Source organism: Mercenaria mercenaria, chromosome 9 (genome assembly GCF_021730395.1).
Source record: "Mercenaria mercenaria strain notata chromosome 9, MADL_Memer_1, whole genome shotgun sequence".
In the NCBI taxonomy this organism is placed as follows: domain Eukaryota; kingdom Metazoa; phylum Mollusca; class Bivalvia; order Venerida; family Veneridae; genus Mercenaria; species Mercenaria mercenaria.
In genome coordinates, this window is record NC_069369.1 from 81,071,297 (window position 1) to 81,092,569 (window position 21,273).

The 21,273-nt window shown below is 37.5% G+C and overlaps 1 protein-coding gene across 6 annotated transcripts in view; it reads right to left on the reverse strand.

The window, feature by feature from the left end:
- The window catches only part of LOC123546327 (uncharacterized), a 313,757-nt gene that overhangs the window by 285,764 nt on the left and 6,720 nt on the right, over positions 1–21,273 (reverse strand). For all 6 annotated transcript variants that reach the window (XM_053551859.1, XM_053551862.1, XM_053551858.1 and 3 more), the window contains exons 4-12: positions 20,591–20,693; positions 19,430–19,587; positions 18,378–18,551; positions 17,059–17,165; positions 16,436–16,500; positions 8,637–8,785; positions 7,118–7,264; positions 3,329–3,422; positions 935–1,083 (exon numbers count right to left, since the gene is read on the reverse strand). In XM_053551859.1, the coding sequence (XP_053407834.1) occupies positions 935–1,083; positions 3,329–3,422; positions 7,118–7,264; positions 8,637–8,785; positions 16,436–16,500; positions 17,059–17,165; positions 18,378–18,551; positions 19,430–19,587; positions 20,591–20,693 (1,146 nt within the window). The remainder of the gene's footprint in view (positions 1–934; positions 1,084–3,328; positions 3,423–7,117; positions 7,265–8,636; positions 8,786–16,435; positions 16,501–17,058; positions 17,166–18,377; positions 18,552–19,429; positions 19,588–20,590; positions 20,694–21,273) is intronic.

The following is a 21,273-nucleotide window of genomic DNA, read 5'->3' on the forward strand; positions in this document are numbered from 1 at the left end:
CAGTTCCATACAGGGAAGTTGTCAGTGTTGATACAGTCAGTTTGATACAGGGAAGTTGTCAGTCACAGATGTTGATGCTGTAAGTTCCATGTGCTGTTGTTGTCAGTTCCATGTGGGGAAGTTGTCAGTTCCATGTGCTGTTTTGTCAGTTCCATGTGGGGAAGCTGTCAATAACATGTGTTGAGGTTGTCAGTTCCATACAGGGAAGTTGTCAGAAGTGCTGATGCTGTCAGTTCCATGTGGGGAAGGTGTCAGTTCCATGTGGGGAAGGTGTCAGTTCCATGTGCTGTTTTGTCAGTTCCATATGCTGTTGTTGTCAGTTCCATGAAAGGAAGTTGTCAGTTATATGTGGGGAAATGTTTCAGGTCCTTGTGGGGAAGCTATCAGGTATATGTGATGTTGTTGTCAGTTACATTTGAGGAAGTTGTCAATTATGTGTTGGAAAATTGTCAGTTACTTGTGTTGAAGTTGTCAGTTTGTGGGAGGGTTACAATTCAGTACTGGTAAAGTATTCATGAACTTTGGTTAAGTTTACTTACATTAATACTTTTGAATAGCTGTATCTAAATAACATCAAACAAAGAAACAAATATTTATGCATATTGTTACTTAAAAAGGTACCATGCTGCAGCGTTAACTTATTTTCTGAAACTTCTCATTTGATGTCAAATTAGTAGAAAGCTTGTACCTTTATACTTGACACTAAGCAATTATTACTCCACACACCAGCTTCATCTTTATCATTTATTACTTAGGTCTTTGTTCAGTAGTTTTACATACCGCTTCATTTAAATGGAAGGGAGAGCTGGTATGTAATACGAATCTGGTCATAGCACAGACATATGTACTAGCCTTGATCTATATAGCTGTCACCCGAAAACCACTGACAACCTGTGTTGCTCAAAATCTGTTTCAAATATGAAAAGAAAATTACCTCTACAATCATAGAGTTTCCGCCAATTTGCATCAGTTAATAATGTCCGATTAATTGTGTCTCTCAAATTTCCAATTAAACAGTCTGTGAATTCGGGACGATCTTGGTTTATACTGTCAAGGACACATTTCATCTTCGTAAAAAGCACCCTGCGAAACAAAAACAACAAATTACAGATTGTCTACGCCAATCTCCAACTATTGAATATAAAAGATAACAGAAATGTATTATACTGAACTTGTACCATAGTTGATGCATCAACACTTCAGGCAAGAATGAACTGTTATTGTCAGCATGCTTAATGAATTTCTTTTTGAAAGAGAAATTCAGTTAATAAAGAGGCAGATAGTGCATCTAACTGAATTTCTGAGCAATATTCAACTCTTAACTAATGACGGTAGGATTGGTGGCATTGGCTATGGTAGATCTACACATAGAGTTCCCAATTCAGCAAACCCTATTGGGCCTCAGTCACATGGCAGCATGTCAATACTTGCAATAAGCTGTTTAGATGGAATAGAAGCTATGGCTAAAGCTATGGTAGCTTTATCTTTTGGTCTATAACCCTAACCATGCTGGACACAATTGATTCTGCCTTGGCGACCAGTGTAGACCATGATCAGCCTGCACATCCATGCAGTCTGATCAAGATCTGCACTGTTCGCCATTCAGTCAGTATTTTTTTGGTAAGCACTCCTTTTAACAGTAAATGGTACTGTCCAAACTGAAAGATGGACCAGTTCATTACAGAAATTTAGCAGGGTAAGGGTATAATAACTGCTCTACTAAGACCCGCAGTGTGTAGAAAAAATAACATAATCCAATAATGCAATAACATATGTTGCAAAATATTTCAATCTATCTTTGTACAATAATGCATCTTTATTGATGCATCTTCACACACTTATTTATGAAATAATATACAGTTAAACTACGTTTCAACATTTCAAAACAATAAAATCTTATATGCTTGCGGAAAAATTTCACGAGGGCGTAGCACAAGTGAATTATACACCTGGCTTATATCAGATATGTACTGCTGAGATATGTTTATAGATATGTGGTTCTGCTATATATTATTTTGATTCTAATCTATCTTTTATCTTAACAAGAATAGAAAATCGCTATTTATGCATGTATTACGCCAGCCAGATATAGCAGGTCGACATGACATTAACATGTAAAAGTGTTTTAACAGTGAAAAAATATGGGAAGTAACTCTTCCTGTGGAGAAACTAAGGAGTAATGAGTTCTTTTACGTGCTTAATAACAGTGTGTGTGAATTTAGTGTAACATTTTTCTATTATATCATTTCGATTCTGAAACATCTTTTATATAAAACTGTTGATCAATTGTAGCAGTACTCTTTCATGGTGCCTGTATGGTGCCAAACAATACATCAATATGATGCCAGATTTCCATGTTTCAACAGAAAAGTGCATCAATTCTACATATTAGAATGGTAACTGTAGGAGGTAACTTCAAAAACAGTTTTTTAACAAACAAAAGGGCTAATAAAGGCCTTAGGTGATACACTGACATAGACATTTTGTTCTGGCTTCTGATAAAGTTTGATGAAGATTTATCAAGCAGTTCACGAGAAGTCATCTAGAGGTTTTTCAAAGTTTTGCCCAAAAAATGCAGCCACTTAAACCAACTTGAAAAAGTCCATGCAAAGATGCTCCTTATTAAGTGCAACAAACATCCTCCAAGGCATTGATGAGAAGAAGTTGTTTCAATGCTATCTATTTATAGCTGTAGCAATCCCTATGAGCAGTATATCCATTTCAACAATACTTACAGAATGAAAATAAAGGATGCTTCTAATCAAGCTGTGAGTGTCCACCAAGCAATTCATGTAAAAAAGTTGTTTTATTTTGTTTTACCTAAAGCTTGAGTGACCTTAAGGTGCAGTTAGGCTGGACCACCGAACAAGTTTGAGGAAGACTTACACAAGGATGCTTCTGAACATAATTGGTAAAATGTTTTACAGTTTTAACTCTCTGACTGCCCCTAGATCAATACATGAGAAGTTGTTTATAGGTTTTTTTCCATTTTCATGTGCTGCTGCCCCTAAATGCAGTCAAGTGTAACCATTTAAACACACTAAAAAGGTCCATGCCTGGATGCTATAGACCAATTCTAGTGTCATTTTGACCAGTGGTTTCAGAAAAAAAGGCAATTAAGTAAATACATTGGAGACAGATGGGCCTAATCATCCACTTATATGTTTTAACCTAAACAACAAAAGAAGATGAAAATTCTGCAGTATTTTGATGTTTTAAAAAGAATAGAAATTTCATTAAATTCATGGTTATAGAATTTCTTGGATGAAAATTTTCAGTAAAAGATTACATTTCAGAAAAAAAGAAAGGACATGTTCTAGATACATACCCACAAGTGTAAGTGGAAATTTGTCCCAGATCCAGTCCACACCCAGGCTGGGCATCTTGAATTACCTCTGTATTATTGCACTGCTCTAGTTTTTCTATAAAACAGATAAAACAGCATAAATTGTGACATGCTATCAAACAGCATAAATTGTAACATGGGATCAAAAAGCACAATTAAAATGTAATATGCCATCAAACAGCATAAATTCTGACATGCGATCAAACAGCATAAATTGTAACATGCGATCAAAAAGCACAATTAAAATGTAATATGCCATCAAACAGCATAAATTCTGACATGCGATCAAACAGCATAAATTGTGACATGCTATCAAACAGCATAAATTGTAACATGCGATCAAACAGCATAAATTGTGACATGCTATCAAACAGCATAAATTGTAACATGGGATCAAAAAGCACAATTAAAATGTAATATGCCATCAAACAGCATAAATTCTGACATGCGATCAAACAGCATAAATTGTAACATGCGATCAAAAAGCACAATTAAAATGTAATATGCCATCAAACAGCATAAATTCTGACATGCGATCAAACAGCATAAATTGTAACATGCGATCAAAAGCACATTAAATGTAATATGCCATCAAACAGCATAAATTCTGACATGCGATCAAACAGCATAAATTGTGACATGCTATCAAACAGCATAAATTGTAACATGCGATCGAACAGCATAAATTGTGACATGCTATCAAACAGCATAAATTGTAACATGCGATCAAAAAGCACAATTAAAATGTAATATGCCATCAAACAGCATAAATTTTGACATGCAATCAAACAGCATAAATTGTGACATGCTATTAAACAGCATAAATCATGACATGTGATCAAACAGCATCAACTGTGACATGCACAGAGTTCTATTTCTCATTTAAATAATACAGTAGTTCCCCTTAAAACTGTTACATGTGAAAACTGGTGATCTTTGCAAAGCTAACAACCTGTCTTGTCCCCTGCCCCCTCCCCCCATAAAAAATCATTTCTTTAATTAACAAGAGCACCCCCTTGCAGGTGCAGATGCTCATCTGTTTGTCTCTGTATAACAGAAATATTGTCATACCCATGATTTCCCCATGAAGTCCAAAAGGGGCCATAATTCTTGCAAAAAAGCAATGTAGAGTTATGGTACTTGCTGTACAGAGTCAGCTTTTAATGGCAAATAAATGCTCCAAGTTTTAAAGCAATAGCTTTGACCAATAAGGAGAAAAATTGACCTAAAGGCAAAACTTAACCAAGAAATCTGATATTTTCTATGTCCAAAAGGGGCCATAATTCTTGGAAAAGCAGGACGGAGTTATGTTTCTTGCTGTACAGAGTCGGCATTTGATGGTGAACAAGAGTTGCAAGTTTTAAAGCAATAGCTTTGATAGTTTAGGAGAAAAGCTGACCTAAACATAAAACTTCACCAGGAAATGCCGACGCCGATCAAGTGATGACAATAACTCATTTTTTTTTTTTAAATCAGATGAGCTAAAAATAATCACTATCAACTATAAACACATAAGAAGAGCTCCATCTGAAGGACATAATACATCTGTTTTGAAGCATAATAAGACATGGGCATTAAACTAGAATGTGTCTGTAGGACACAGGGTGTGGCCCCCCCCCCCCCCCCCACTCCCCACTGGTACATTTGTCACAAATAAGGTGAACTAATTTAAATGTTTGCAGTCTTAATGGGGTATAGCCTCAACAAACATTTTATGAAAAGGATTCATTATTCTAGGCCATATACTTTTTGAGCTATGAGCATCACAAACAAAAAATCTACTATTCTGGCTATTTCAAGGGCTGTAACTCTGTAATAAGCGCTAAGATTCTCAAGAAAAATGCCAAGTGCGCAAGGTCACATCATAATAAAGACTCAAACAAGGTTTCATGAATTTACATCAAATACTTTTTGAGCTATGCACATAATTAGGTGAAAATGTTTATTTTTTGACTATTTCAGGGGCCATAACTCTGAAAATAGGGGGCGGAGGCAGACAGAAAATAGGAGGTTCGCAAGTTCATATCATGATTAAGACTCATGCAAGGTTTAATCAATTTATATGTAATTCTTTTTGAACTAGGTGTGTCACAAGGTGAAAATGTGCATTTTTGACTATTTCAGGGGCCATAACTCTGAAAATAGGGGGCGGAGGCAGACTAAAAATTGAAGGTGTGCAAGTTCATATCATTATAAAGACTCATGCAAGGTTTAATCAATTTGTATGTAATACTTTTTGAGTTAGGCGCGTCACAAGGTGAAAATGTGCATTTTTGACTATTTCAGGGGCCATAACTCTGAAAATAGAGGGCGGACTCAGATGAAAAATAGGAGGTGCGCAATTTCATATCATGATAAAGACTCATGCAAGGTTTAATAAATTTATATTAAATACTTTTTGAGCTAGGCGCATCACAAGGTGAAAATGTGCATTTTTGACTATTTCAGGGGCCATAACTCTGAAAATAGGGAGGGGACCCAGATGAAAAATAGGAGGTGCGCAAGGTCATATCATGATTAAGACTCATGCAAGGTTTCATGAATCTATATCAAATACTTTTTGAGCTACGCGTGTCACAAGGTGAAAATGTGCATTTTTGACTATTTCAGGGGCCATAAATAGAGCCAGACGAAAAATTGGAGGTGTGCAAGTTCGTATCATGATAAAGACACATGCAAAGATTCATCAATTTATATCGAATACTTTTTGAGCTATGCGCATCATGAACTTTGGACGGACACACACACGGACAAGAGCAAATCTATATGCCCCCAACACTCATGGGGGGGGACAAAAACAATAAATTTTGAGGTGTGTGGTGGGAAATCGAGGAGGGAGTGCAAGATGTGAATGAGGAATACTAAGACACAAGAAACTAAACAGAGAGCAAAAACAAGTCATCCCTGTGACCTTAACCTGTGACTCACTGACTCTATAATCAATAGGGATCTATCTCAAGTGGAACTTAGTTACTGTGTACAGTTTGATGGCATAGTTATTTCATTATTATACTTTCTGACTCTGAGCCACTGAAACAAACAAAATACCAGAAATAAAAGCCACAAACAAAAATGAGCAGCAATCTTCCTCTAGTGGTACTTATTCATTGTGTAAAATCTTTTAAGCCATGGCTCTTATACTTAATAATTGAAATATGTGCAACATAACTGTAGGACATACATCCACATGATTACAGATCTAAGTGGCCACTCCAATCTCTTCCCCACTCCCAACAGACAGATTTAAGTGCCCACTCCAATCTCTTCCCCACTCCCAATAGACAGATCTAAGTGCCCACTCCAATCTCTTCCCCACTCCCAATAGACAGATCTAAGTGCCCACTCCAATCTCTTCCCCACTCCCAATAGACAGATCTAAGTGCCCACTCCAATCTCTTCCCCACTCCCAATAGACAGATCTAAGTGCCCACTCCAATCTCTTCCCCACTCCCAATAGACAGATCTAAGTGCCCACTCCAATCTCTTCCCCACTCCCAATAGACAGATCTAAGTGCCCACTCCAATCTCCTCCCCACTCCCAATAGACAGATCTAAGTGCCCACTCCAATCTCTTCCCCACTCCCAATAGACAGATCTAAGTGCCCACTCCAATCTCTTCCCCACTCCCAATAGACAGATCTAAGTGCCCACTCCAATCTCTTCCCCACTCCCAATAGACAGATCTAAGTGCCCACTCCATCTCTTCCCCACTCCCAAAATTTAAGGGTAATAACAAAACAATTATGTGTCTTTAAGAATACAAACCCTTACCTTTATAAGGTGTTACACACTTGCGCTCTCTAAATCCATTCTCACAACATTTCATATCACCAGAACAAGAATTGTCAGAGCAGCAATAGCTATGACCCTCCTCGTAAAAGAAATGTGAGGGGCAAGTTCCTTCCTTTTCTGGAGTATCTGAAAAAAATAATGAAGATTAGGTATTGCTTAGTAAAATAGACAAAAGCTGTCATAGGAGACACTGCGCTCAACTATTTCAATGCTGGATAGTGAAACAAGGCATATCTCAGGAAGCTGGAGCTGTCACTAAAGTTTGTAATGATTCCAGTTGAACAATAATTTAAGTCGGAGTCAGATGCATTTCGTTATAACAGAGTTAGAGTGAAAGTGTATCAAAATTTAAAGTAAAAACAAAAGGGACATAATTCAAGGAATATTTCTCCAAGAGTTATGCACCATGTGTCATATCATGTGACCAATAATGTCAATCAAATATCATTAATTTGCATCCATTTAGTAACAACTGACATATAGCAAGTGCATTAAAATTTTAATCTGAAATTCTTACTAAAAAGGGGGATTTACATAAAATATTGATAGAAAAGTTATAGACCTTGTGTCATATGATGTGGGCGATGATGTGGAACAACCATTTAAAGTCTGAATCAGATCAATTTAGTAACACATAGATATGGTAAAAAAGCACTAAAATTAAACATTCTTGGCAAACGGGACATAACACCTGAACTATCTGCGCTAGAGTTGTGGACCTAGTGTCATATAGTAAGGATGATAATGCTGTAGTAACATGTAAAGTTTGAATCAAATTCATCCAGTAACTAGATGCCCACTGGCAACATGTCGAGTCTGCCCCTTTGACCCCTAACTGTGACCTTGACCTTTGAGTCAGTCTCATTGAGTTAAACATTCATTCAAAATATAAACAAGATTCCTCAATGCATGTCAAAGTTATGGGTGGGACAAGATCTGACATAACCTTTGACCTCCAACTGTGACCTTGACCTTTGAGATAGGAACCTGGGGTTTGCGCATGACACTCCGTCTCACTGAGGTTAACATTCATGCCAAATAAACTAAATATCAAAGCCCTAGGACCTGTGGCTTGGATAAGAAGATTTTTTAAGTTTTTCCTTTCGGTTGCCATGGCAACCAGAGTTCTGTACAGAATAAAATTCTTTGAACAATTTTTAAAGCAGAACTCCCTGTGAAGTTTCATCAATTTTGGCCTGGTGGTTTAGGAGGAGATTTGTGTAAAGGAAAATGTTGATGGATGACCACTGACCACAATAGCTCACCCTTCAAAATCTCAGTGAAATAATGATTGGATGAAAACATGAAGATAGTATGTGCAGTTCCTCTTGCGAGAGAAGCTTCTTATGAACCTTTGCTCGATTCCAGCCAGTAGTTGCTCAGAAATGTTGTGGACCAGAATTTCTGTGCACACAGACTGACAGTTTGACAAAGTGGCAACTACATGCTTTCGATGTCGGAAGCATAGAAATAACAATGCTCTCCCCTAACTGCTTACCTTGAGGCTTTACAAAAGTGTAAAAAAATTCAATATTTTCATTGCTTCTGAAGAATTCTTTAATCCTCTGGTCTATTTTCTGCATGTCCACGAAAGATTCATATTCAAAATGTGCTTCAATTTTTCCATCTTCTGCACTGTACGATCTCCTGCAATAAAAAAAAGAAACACATCTGTCCGAATAATTTAATATTTCACTGTTGAATCAACAACAGGTCCATGAAAGCCCAAAGTCACCTGATCTGTTGAGCTTGCTTTTGATGTAGTGGAAATATACAAAGCTTTTCATGAGATGAAGTTGTTTCAAGCTGCTCCTAGGTTTTACTCTGGAAGCACCCTAAATGCATTAAGGCAATGGACCTGTAACGACAATCAGCAATTTCTGTGCGATTATGTATCATCTGTATGCAATTACAGCATCCTTCGGCCATAACTGAAAATGACTTTTCAAAAAAATTGGAGAATGTCGAAATAGGATTTGAAGAATATGTATATGAACGGATATTGCTAAGTGTCATTACTGGTCCATTACCTTAAATTGGTAATCTTTTGGACAAATTTGAAGAGATCTGTGCATAGACTACTTCTGATGTTGTAATCTATGAAGTGGTTCATAGGGTAAGTTATTTAAAGCTTTTTGTTTTATTTTTAGCTCTGGAAGCTCCTATAATGGAGTCAGTGGTTACATTCTGATCAAACTTAAGAAATGTCTATCCAGGATGCTGAAGAATAAGTTTCATGCAGATCCACCCACTGGTACATGGATGCTTCAGACTAAGTTTGGTGAGATTCAGACAAAAGGCTCATAAATTGAGATGGTTTATATAATAAAGACTTTTCTTTCATTAGCTCTGGTGGCCCCTAAATGGAATCAAACAGAACCAAACAAGAGGGCCATGATGGCCCTATATTGCTCACCTGTTATCATTGCACTTAAGGACAAGAAGGTCCTCAGAAAAAATATCTAAGTCAAAAGGACAGGAACAACAAAGGGAAGAAATTTAACCAAAAAGAAAAAAAAAATTCTTACAAGGTACAGATATGTCAAAAAACACCTAAAAATTGGAGGTACCATCCATGTTGTACCACAGAAAAGTGGTCTTGGTTTTTCCCTACGGCCAATAATAAAAAAGTTACTAAAAATAAGCTATTTATAGTAATGTAAAAGGGAAGTAATTAAAAAAAATTATTGTAAGTGAACAAAACAAGGATCTGCCAAATAAATCTGTTGACATAAATGGAATTTCAGATCAGTATCTTCATTAGTTACGGAGATATACCCATTTTAATTTGAAATAAAGGGAGGTAATTTGACATAAAATCAGTCCATAGTTATCTACCCTGATTGGCTCAGTCCAACTAATGACAATAATGAAATTTCAAATAAGTCCTGTAAGTTAACTTACTGATATAAATTCATTTTGATTACAATCAGGGGAGGTAATCAGATATACAAAATAACTCTGAACCTACGTTTGGATCTGATTTGTCATGGAATCCAAGAATTATTATTGTTGAAGTTATTTTGGAAGTTTGCATCAAATAAAACCATAAATGAAGTCTCTATATGGCTGCAAAAGCCAAAATAGCCAATTTTGGACCTTTAAGGGGCCATAACTCTGGAACTCTTGTTTTGTGCAAGTTTGGTTAAAATCAAATCATAAATGAAGCTGCTATTGTGCAGACAAGGTCAAAATAGCTAATATTGGCCCTTTCAGGGGCCATAACTTTGGAACCCACTAAGGGATCTGGCTGGTTCAACTAAGGAATCAAGATCTTATGGTGACACAAGTTTTGTGCAAGTTTGATTAAATTCAAATCATAAACAAGAAGTGCGGCAATGCCATGAAACCAGGTTTTCAACACTTTTCATAAGAATAAACAAGAGCGCTTACATCATAGGATGGGAGCAAAATTTTAATTTTTGACTGTTGAAGCCCCAAAGGACTGGAACAACAAAAGGAACAAGTGAATGAAGTATTGCCATGCAATACAAAGTCCCCTACTGGAAGGCACCTAATTTTCTCTACTGCAGTATAACATAATGAACTGGTATCTGTCAATGATGTATAAACAATATTGTACTATATATACAATATGTTATAACAAAACACTTGGATTAAAATTTATTTATATAAAAACCTACAGTTGTTTTCATATTGAATTTTTTTGGCTGATTATAAAAATGTTATCATGTAAGTTATTTATAGTAACAACAAAGGGAAATTAATCTTTAAAAAAAAAAAAAAAAAAAAAAAAAAATATCTATATAATATAAGTCCACAAGAAACTCTTTACCAGGTAGAGATAGGTCAAAATACACCTAAATATTGGATGTAACATGCATGCTGTATCACAGAAAAGTGGTCTCGATTTTTCTCTGCCGCCAGTAATAAAAAAGTTACAATAAAATCTATTTATAGTAACAACAAAGGGACGTAATTCTAAAAACAAGGGTGCCTCATGGTGGTGAACATTTGATCCAAGTTACATCAAAATCCCTCCATGCATGAAGAAGAAATGTTCCGTACAAAGTCATTCTTGAATTTGACCTTTGACCTCTAAATATGACCTTGACCTTAGACCTAGGGACCTGGTTCTTGCGCATGACATGTTGTCTCATCCAGGGGAATATTTGTGCCAACTGATATCTAAATCCAGCTTTGCATGACAAAGTTATAGACCGGACAGGAAAAAAATCCTCTTGACCTTTGATCTCAGTGTGACCTTGACCTTTAAGCTAGGGTACTGGGTGTTGCGCATGACACATTGTCTCATCATGGGAAACATTTATGCCAAGTAATACTGTAATCCCTTGATGGATGACAGAGTTCTGGATCGGACAGGGAAAAAACCTTATTGACCTTTGACCTCCAATTGTGACCTTGACCTTTGAGCTAAGGGTCTGGGCTTTGCGCAGGACATGTTGTCTCATCATGGGGAACATTTGTGCCAAGTAATATTAAAATCCCTTCATGGATGGCAGAGTTATGGACGGGACAGGAAAAAAACTCTGTTGACATTTGACCCCCAATTGTGACCTTGACCTTTGAGCTAGGGGTCTGGGATTTGCGTATGACACGTCGTCTCATCACGGGGAACATTTGTGGTAAGTGATATTAAAATTCCTTAATGAATGTTAGAGTTATGGACCGGACACAAAACAGACCCTGTTCAGGCTATGTAAACATTTGACTGCTAAGTGTGACCTTGACCTTTGAGCTAGGGGTCTGAAAGTTGAGCATGACACATCGTCTTATTATGAGGTAAATTTTGTGCCAAGTAATATTAAAATCCCTTCATAGATGGGAGAGTGATGGACCGGACAGGAAAAAAGCCTTGTTGACCTTTGACCTCCAATTGTGACCTTGACCTTTAAGCTAGGGGTCCAGGTTTTGCGCATGACACGTCGTCTCCTCATGGAGAACATTTGTGCCAAGTAATATTTAAATCTCTTCATGGATGGGAGAGTTATGGACCGGACAGGAAAAAAGCCCTGTTGACCTTTGACTTCCAATTGTGACCTTGACCTTTGAGCTAGGGGTCCGGGATTTGCGCATGACACATCATCTCATCATTGGGAACATTTGTGCCAAGTAATATTAAAATCCCTTCAAGGATGGGAGAGTTGTGGACCGGACAGGAAAAAAGCCCTGTTGACCTTTGACCTCCAATTGTGACCTTGACCTTTGAGCTAGGGGTCCGGGTTTTGCGCATGACACGTCGTCTCATCATGGGGAACATTTGTGCAAAGTAATATTAAAATCCCTTTATGGATGACAGAGTTATGGACCGGACACGAAATTGCGGACGGACGGACGGACGGACGGACGGACGGACGGACGGACAGACGGACGGACGGAATGACGGAAAAGTGCATTCCTATAGTCCCCGAAACTGGTTTTCAACCAGTAGGGGACTAACAAGGCAGTCTGAAAGACAGCTAAATCCCCTGCCACTGCTATAGATAGTGAAAGGGTAAACCTTTGATTTTAGCTGTGACCTTGACCTTGAACTGACATGGCTGACTCATGAATTCTGCACAACATCTTGATGAGGTGATCATTTGACCAAAGTTTCATGAAAATCCTTCAAGGGGTTTAGGAGATACAGAGCTGAAACCTTTGACCTTCAGTTGTGACCTTGACCTTGAGTTGACATGGCTGACTCATGAGTTCTTGATGAGGTGATCATTTGACCCAAGTTTCATGAAAATCCTTCAGGGGGTTAAGGAGATACAGAGTGGACACCAAATGGAAGGCTCAAACCTTCGACCCTTAGTTGTGACCTTGACCTTGAGCTGGCATGGTTGAGTCATAATTTCTGCACATCGTTCTGATGAGGTAATCATTTGACCCAAGTTTTATAAAATTCCTTCAAGGGGTTTAGGAGATATAGAGCGGACACGAAATGGAAGGCTCAAACCTTTGACCTTCAGTTGTGACCTTGACCTTGAGCCGACATGGCTGACTCATAAGTTCTGCACATCACCTTGATGAGGTGATCCTTTGACCCAAGTTTAATGAAAATCCTTCAAGGGGTGTAGGAGATATAGAGCGGACACCAAATGAAAGGCTCAAACCTTTGACCCTAAGTTGTGACCTTGACCTTGAGCCGGCATGGCTGACTCATGGGTTCTGCACATCGTCTTGATGAGGTGATCATTTGACCAAAGTTTTATAAAATTCCTTCAAGGGGTTTAGGAGATATAGAGCAGACACAAAATGGCAGGCTCAAACCTTTGACCTTGAGTTGTGACCTTGACCTTGAACCGACAAGGCTGACTCATGGGTTCTGCACATCGTCTTGATGAGGTGATCATTTGACCCAAGTTTCATGAAAATCTTTCAAGGGGTTTAGGAGATATGGACCGGACACGATTTTGTTACGGACAAACCTTTGACCTTGAGTTGTGACCTTGACCTTGAACCGACAAGGCTGACTCATGGGTTCTGCACATCATCTTGATGAGGTGATCATTTGACCCAAGTTTCATGAAAATCCTTCAAGGGGTTTAGGAGATATGGACCGGACACGATTTTGTTACGGACGGAAGGACGGACGGACGGACGGAAGGAAGGACGGAAGGACGGATGCAGACCATTCCTATAATCCCTCCGCCATGGCGGGGGATTAAAAATTCAAAAAACAAATCTAAGTCCACAAAAAAAAAATTCAAAGTCTACAAAAAAATCCTTATCAGGTACAGGTATGTAAAAATACACCTTAAAATTGGAGGTACCATCCATGTTGTACCACAGAAAAGTGGTCTCGGTTTTTCCCTATGGCCAATAATAAAAACGTTTCAAAATAAGCTATTTATAGTAACATAAAAGGGAAGTAATTCAAAAAAAAATTATTGTAAGTACAAAAAAAGAGATCTGTTAAATAAAAACAAGAGCACTGCAATGCAGAGCAATATACACAAAGCAAAGTCATATATCGAGGGTTCAATGCAATAAGGGCGTATCTACATATAGTTATTATATGTAGATACGCCCTTATTGCGTTGAACCCTCGATATGACCTTTGACCCTTAAGTGTGACCTTGACCTTGAAGCGAGTCATCCGGAACATGCGCTCTGCACATCGTTGCAATGTGGTGAACATTTCTGCCAAGTTTCTTTGAAATCCTTCCAGCAGTTCAAGAGTTACAGAGCAGACATGAAACAAATTGATATGACCTTTGACTCCTAAGTGTGACCTTGACCTTGAAACGAGACATCCGGAACATGCGCTCTGCACATCGTCTGGGTGTGGTGAACATTTGTGTCAAGTTTCCTTGAAATCCTTCAAGGGGTTCAAGAGTTACAGAGCGGACACGAAATTGCTAACGGACAGACAGACGGATGGACAGACGGACACCAGCGTCATAACATAATACGTCCCTTCGGGCGTATAAAAAGTATACTGAATCACAGTGCACCACTTTAAAGCAAAACCCTAACCCTAACCCTAACCCTAACCCTATTTTTAGGAACAACGACCTTGACCTTGATCCCAGAAATCCCAAAATCAATCCCAAGCTACAACTTTATATAAGTTTTCTATACACCAAGTTTCATCATGATAGCTCATTCCTAAGTTAAGTTATTGACCGGAAACCCTTTTTCTATTTTAAGTAACAGTGACCTTGACCTTGACCCCAGAAACCCCAAAATCAATCCCAGCCTTTGTCTTGATATAAGCTACATACATACGAAGTTTTATTCAAATATCTTTACCGAAACAAAAGTTATTGACCGGAAACACCAGTCTGATGCCACCATCCGCCCGCCCGCTGGCCCGACCAACGACATACCCCTATCTAATAACTCAACGAAAACCTGGTTAATGAAGCTGCTATTGTGCAGACAAGGTCAAAATAGCTAATTCTGGCCCTTTCAGGGGCCATAACTCTGGAACCCATAATGGAATCTGTCCAGTTCAAGACAGGAACCAAGATCTTATGATGATACAAGTTGTATGCCAGTTTGGTTAAAGTCAAATCATAAATAAAGCTGCTACTGTGCAGACAAGGTCAAAATGCTAATTTTGGCCCTTTCAGGGGCCATAACTCTGGAACCCATCATGGGATCTGGCCAGTTCAAGAATGGAACCGAGGTCTTATGGTGATACAAGTTGTGTGCAAGTTTGGTTAAAATAAAATCATAAATGAAACCACTATCGTGCAGACAAGAAATTGTTGATGCACGCACGCACGGACTGAAGACGGACGAAGGGTGATTACAAAAGCTCACCTTGTCACTATGTGACAGGTGAGCTAACTAGAAAAAGATCCATGCCAGGACGCTACATACCGAAATTGGTGCAATTTTAACCAGTAGTCTCCAAGATGTTTTTATTAAATTAAGGATGACAGATGACAAAACAATCAATGGGTGACTACCGGTATCAACCAATACTATATAACAACCTTTCTCTGAATATTTGGTTGTTTTATTTTGTTGGATTAACTTCACTCCAACACAACTATTGGTCAAACGGTGACTATCCAGCTTTTGATAATGAAGGAAGACTCCAGGTGCCTTCAAGGCATTACTTCAGGTGGGCACCTGGATAGACCCACTGACCTTCCGTAAGCCAGCTGACAAATCAAGGGTCATGACTCCGCTGAAAAATCATTAAATCAGAACATGACCGTGATATGCACAACTGCTCTTCACATTAATCACTAGTGAAGTTTGGTGAAATTCTGCCCGAAGGTATACAGCAAGTAGTGTAAACATTGTAAAATACAACAAACCAAAGGCCATAACTCTGCTGAAAATCACTGAGCTATAACATGCTGATGATATGCATAACTAGGCTTGGCACTGATAACTCCCTGCAAGGTTTGGTGGAAATCTGCCCAATGTTGTGTTGCTAAAATATCATAACTTGTGACAACTTAAGGGCAAAAACTCAAATGAAAATCACTGAACCAGATCATGCTGACAATATGCACAACGAGGCTTGGCACTGATTACTCCTGTAAGGTTTGGTGGAAATCTGTCCTATTACATAAGGAAAGTGGCCAAAATTTCATAAAATTTGATGAATTAAGGGCCATAACTCCACTGAAAATCACCGAACTGTACAGTTTCAATGGTAACACAACAAGGCTTAGCAATTACTCTTGCAAAGTTTGGTGTAAGTTTCTCGGAGGAGCTGAGTGGACAAATTTTGTGACACACTGACGGACAGCAATAAAGCAATATGTTGGAGACATAATTAGTCCCCTTTGAATATGTAAGATTTTATAGAATAGCGAAAATGAATCTGTCATGAGAATAGCTGATTTTATTGTATATACTTACCGCAGCATGATATTAGGACTGACAGTAGAAACAGAGTCTCCAAGGAATTCCATCAACTCATTGATCTGAAAGAATGAGCAAATGTTAATATTTTCTTTGCTTTTTATGAACAGTCATCCAAATTAGTAAGAAGGTGAAACTGGTAATACAGTGCAAATGAAAATAGCCAATGAAAATACATGTATGTTGAAAATATGTTTGACAGTGATGCAGAATACACTATACCCTGCTTGTGGAACTGTGTGAAAGATTTTTGAAGATACTGGAGCTATCACTAAAGTTGATTAATACCCTAAGATGCTGCTCAAATATAGGGAAAGTAAAATATTGTTTTCATGACCTTTGGCCTTAAAGTGTGGCCTTGTACTTGAACCTTATGATCTGGTTTGAGCACTCTGGATATTGTCTTGATGAGGATTACTATTGATGTTAGTTTTATGAAAATCCTTCCAGTGGTTAAGTAGATACTGAGTGAACACAAACTTGAGCTATTTGATCTTTAACCTTTAAGCGTGACCTTTACCTTGCACCTAGTGGGGAAATGGTGACAAATTTCTGCCACCTTTCCCCCTCTTACCCCCCTAAAAAAATAGGGAGGACAATAACATTCAAATGTTACTTACAACTGGCTGATATTCCACCACAATAGCTTGTAATTCTGCATTCTGTGGGTTATAATACTCATCTTTCCACATCTCTTCCCTTAACAGAACTGTAGATTCAAGTGTAACTGAAATGTCCAAAATATAATCACTAAGTGGTGCACATATCATATAATTATACATCATTTCTACTGAAAATGCATAACTCATTCGTACTCGTAACTGACCCATCACTAATATAAAAGTACTATTGGAGTATCATGTGTGACCTTTTTTCATTGGTCTACATTTAAAAAATCAATTCAAGATGTAACATTTGTAAACAGACTATAACCGTAAATAAGTTACATGTAGTAATTTATGCAGTAAAGAAATGACCCATTTACACAAGCATTCACCATCACATGTCAATGTCACATGACCTGTACATTTATTGCTGGTACTTCTCATATGCAAAATCTTAAGTTTTTCAATTTTTCTTTTCAATGCAGTTAATACATTAAAAGTCAGTTAAAAAAGGCGTATTCTTTCCAAATGAAAGTAGAGTAAGAACTGTCACAGGAGTGATGAATAATACCTCCAAATATGGCTTTGTCACAAAAGTATGGTAACTATGAGAAAGAAATGGCCACAAGAGGGTGCAATTTAAGCTGTTTAACTTCAAGGGTTAAAGTTGGAAAGGGGCCATAACTACATCAAAAAATTGGTGGTTTGTGGCCAAAGTCAAACTTTACCTGTATTTTATGATGTTACACCTGTGTACCAAAAATTATTTAAATCTGTCAAGCCTTTCATGAGTTATTGTCTGGAAACCGTGAGTTTGGCAAATGTTTTAAGCAAACTTTACCTGTATTTTATGATGTTAAACCTGTGTATCAAAATTTATCTAAATCTGTCAAGCCTTTCATGAGATATTGTCTGGAAACCATGAAAACCAACGGACCGACCAACTGACTGACAAGCTCACTCCTATATTCCCCACAAACTTCCTCCTTTGTGGGGGTATAATTATAACAAGAGCTGTCCATAAGACAGCATGCTCCACTTTTTTCAGTGCTTGACTCTGAATTACAGCTTTGCCAGTAAAAACATAATAAAACTTTAACCAAAGAACTCTAAATTAAAAAGGGGCATAACTCAGGGGTCAAAATTCAAATCAAAGTTATGGGAATTGTTTCTCCTGGTGTAGACTTTGATAGTAAATAACTATTTTATTTAATAAGTTTCAAGTCAAAAGCTTTGATAGTAACAGAGATATTTGACTTTATAAAAAACACCGACGCCTGGGCAAGTTCAATAGCTCTATTTTTTCTTCGAAAAGTTGAGCTGAAATTACTCACTTGGCTGCGTGGCTACTGGAAGGCATTTCCTACTGCATCCGTCATGGCAACACTTTGTCTGTTCCGGACACCCTACATCAATAACGCATTCATCATGTTCCCAACTGTCACAGACTCGGCAATGTTCAACTGAAGCTGTCTGCTGAAGTGGGCAAAAGCCATCTCTTCCAATGTCTGTAAGCAAACATACACTGACAGACTGGTTCCAAGGCTATAAAACAGTTCAGAGACCAGTCCAAAAATGCAGCTTTCTCATTGGTCAATTTTAAAACTGTGATAAGAATCAACCAATCAGATGCTTGAGATTCGAAACTGGTCTCCAAACTGAGTTTAATAATGTCAAACTTGAGTAGTGCTAATATCATTATTTTCAAAAGTACTTATGTTCCAGCAGCTGGCCTCCAAATTTATGTCAATATTTTTGAAAGTTATAATGTAATTTCATAATGCTAACTTTCTTATCTAAAGCATTTTAAGATCACATTTCATTACTGCAGGGAAATATGCTTGCTTCTTGAATCTGTTCATAGCCTGCAATAGGATAATTCCTATAATCAACATAAAAGAATTTTATTTTCTCAGCTTCATGCACAATGTCCTGATGACACAGTACTCAAGGGCCCCTGTACCCCCCAGCAGTACAGTATCAGTTGCATACTCTCATAAGAAAGTGCTTCTAATAATTTTAAGCCGTGCATTTGTTGCATTAAATTTTCATCTTGGAGTACAAATATTTGCTGTTAAAGCTAGAGTTTATATTTAAAGTGATCCTAGTAACACCCAGTAATACTGCTTCACCAAAGAAAACAAGGTCCCTCAACTCTCAATACTCAGACTTACCCTGAAAAAAGAAAGATCAGCACATCTACACTTTATGGTATTCATGTTTTTTCCCTTAATCCTTTTAAAATTGTGGAATAGGTCATGCACATCTGTTTTGTTATCGACAGAACTATCACATGACTGACTGACTGGAAGATTACTCTTTTATAAGCCCGATTTGACTTAGGTTTTCGGGATATAATTAAGCTGGATAAAAAAATATTATTTACCTTCAAAACACTCTTCAACAAGCGAGGAACCCCACATTCTGTCTTTCTTTACGAGAGCCATAATTGCTTGAGTTTTCACCGTATCATCATCACAGGTTTCGGCAAAGCGACGTATGATGCTCTCCACACATTCCGTAGCATTATTTCTAGTTGAGTCACTGTATCAGAAAAAATATCTTTAAAGTCAGAAGTTTGCAAGACCAGAGCCACATAACAAGCAGAGTCAAGTCAAGTCATAAACAGAGTCAAGTAAAATCACCCATTTTAACAGTTAATGGTACTACTGTCCAAACTGAAAGATGGACAAGTTCATTATAGAAATTTAGCAGGGTATGGGTTAGAAGAGGTATGACTGTACAAGCATTATTACTGACCAAAAATAAAGCAGCTGGTGACAAGAGATGAAAGCAAGGTATTTCAAACATTTTCTATTTTTAGTAACAGTAACCTTGAACTAAAAGTGACCTTGACCCTTCTGGTCACAAAACCTATCTCCAGACCTTTCTGTCCTGTTCAGCTACCTTCCACTGTAATACCTCATTCCCAATACGAGTTACTGAGCTGAAATCATTTCTTTTCTTTTTTTCAGTAACCCCAAACTTTCAAGTGCAGACGAGGGTTAGAACTACTACCAGTCTGCTGCCATTCCAAATGTTAACATTTAAAAAGGTACAACAGACTAATGAAACAATGTGGTACATTCAATGTATAAAGATTAATAAAGTCATGCTGACCTTGTACTTGACCCCACTGACCCAATAATTATGCAATTCTAATCCTGGTTTTTCTGTATGTTAACTAGATGCCAAGTTCAATTAAAGTTCAATTAACCCAAACTAAAGTTACTGAGTGGTAACTGCTATTTTTCTATTTTTAGTAACAGTAACCTTGTCCTTGATTCCACTGACATATCAAACTTTAGTCATATCTCTATGCAAATCTAAGATACAGACTGAAAATGAAAAACTTGGTGCCACCCATCCATCCCTCCACCAACTCAGCCATCAAACAATATTGTCAATCCAATCATAGAAAACTTAAATTAATAAAATGAGGTGTCCTATATGTAAGAATATATTGTCTGAAAAGTCAAAAAATTTACGGAAGGTATGAGGTAACGGAAGAAATAATAAAGTCTATAAGAAGATGCGCTACACATACCTGCAAGTTTTTCGTAGCATCTCAAATGATCGATAGCAAGTGTTCTCTGTTAACTTGATTATCATTTCAGTATCGTTGCAGACGACAGGTCTTTCAGCAGTCACTGAAATATTGAAAAATAAGCAAATGTTATAAGTAAATTCATTTCATTTTGTGGGCAAGAAATTTCATTTCTTTGGGGCCAAAAAAGCAGTTTTGTGGAATTCTTTTAAAAATTTTAAACACAAGAGTAAAAGAGAATTTTTAAACCTTAATTAGGAATTAAATTTCGTTGAATGACACTTACAAAATCAAGGAAACTAAGTACCCCACCCACTTCACAGCCAGAGTTGACATTTTTACAACAGTAAGCCCTCTGGACACAGGAGAGCAAACAGCTCACTGCAAAGGCAGACATTTTCTTTCAAACCAGTTTCTAAGTACATTTCACTTCTCCAGAACATTAATCCCTTAAAGGGACCAACCCACACATTTTAGGCAAAAAAATAATTTCTCTCAAAAAGTGAGTACTCTGAAAGTGACAAGTGGTACAGACTTATTGAGATAAGATTCTTACAAGATATTCTTATAAATAACCAAAAATATTGTGCAGAAGGTAGTAAATCATTGCAATGCTTTTGGCAAAATGCAGAAAATTAACATTCTTCTTGCATTTTTACCAATATCTAACTTTTATTTTCACC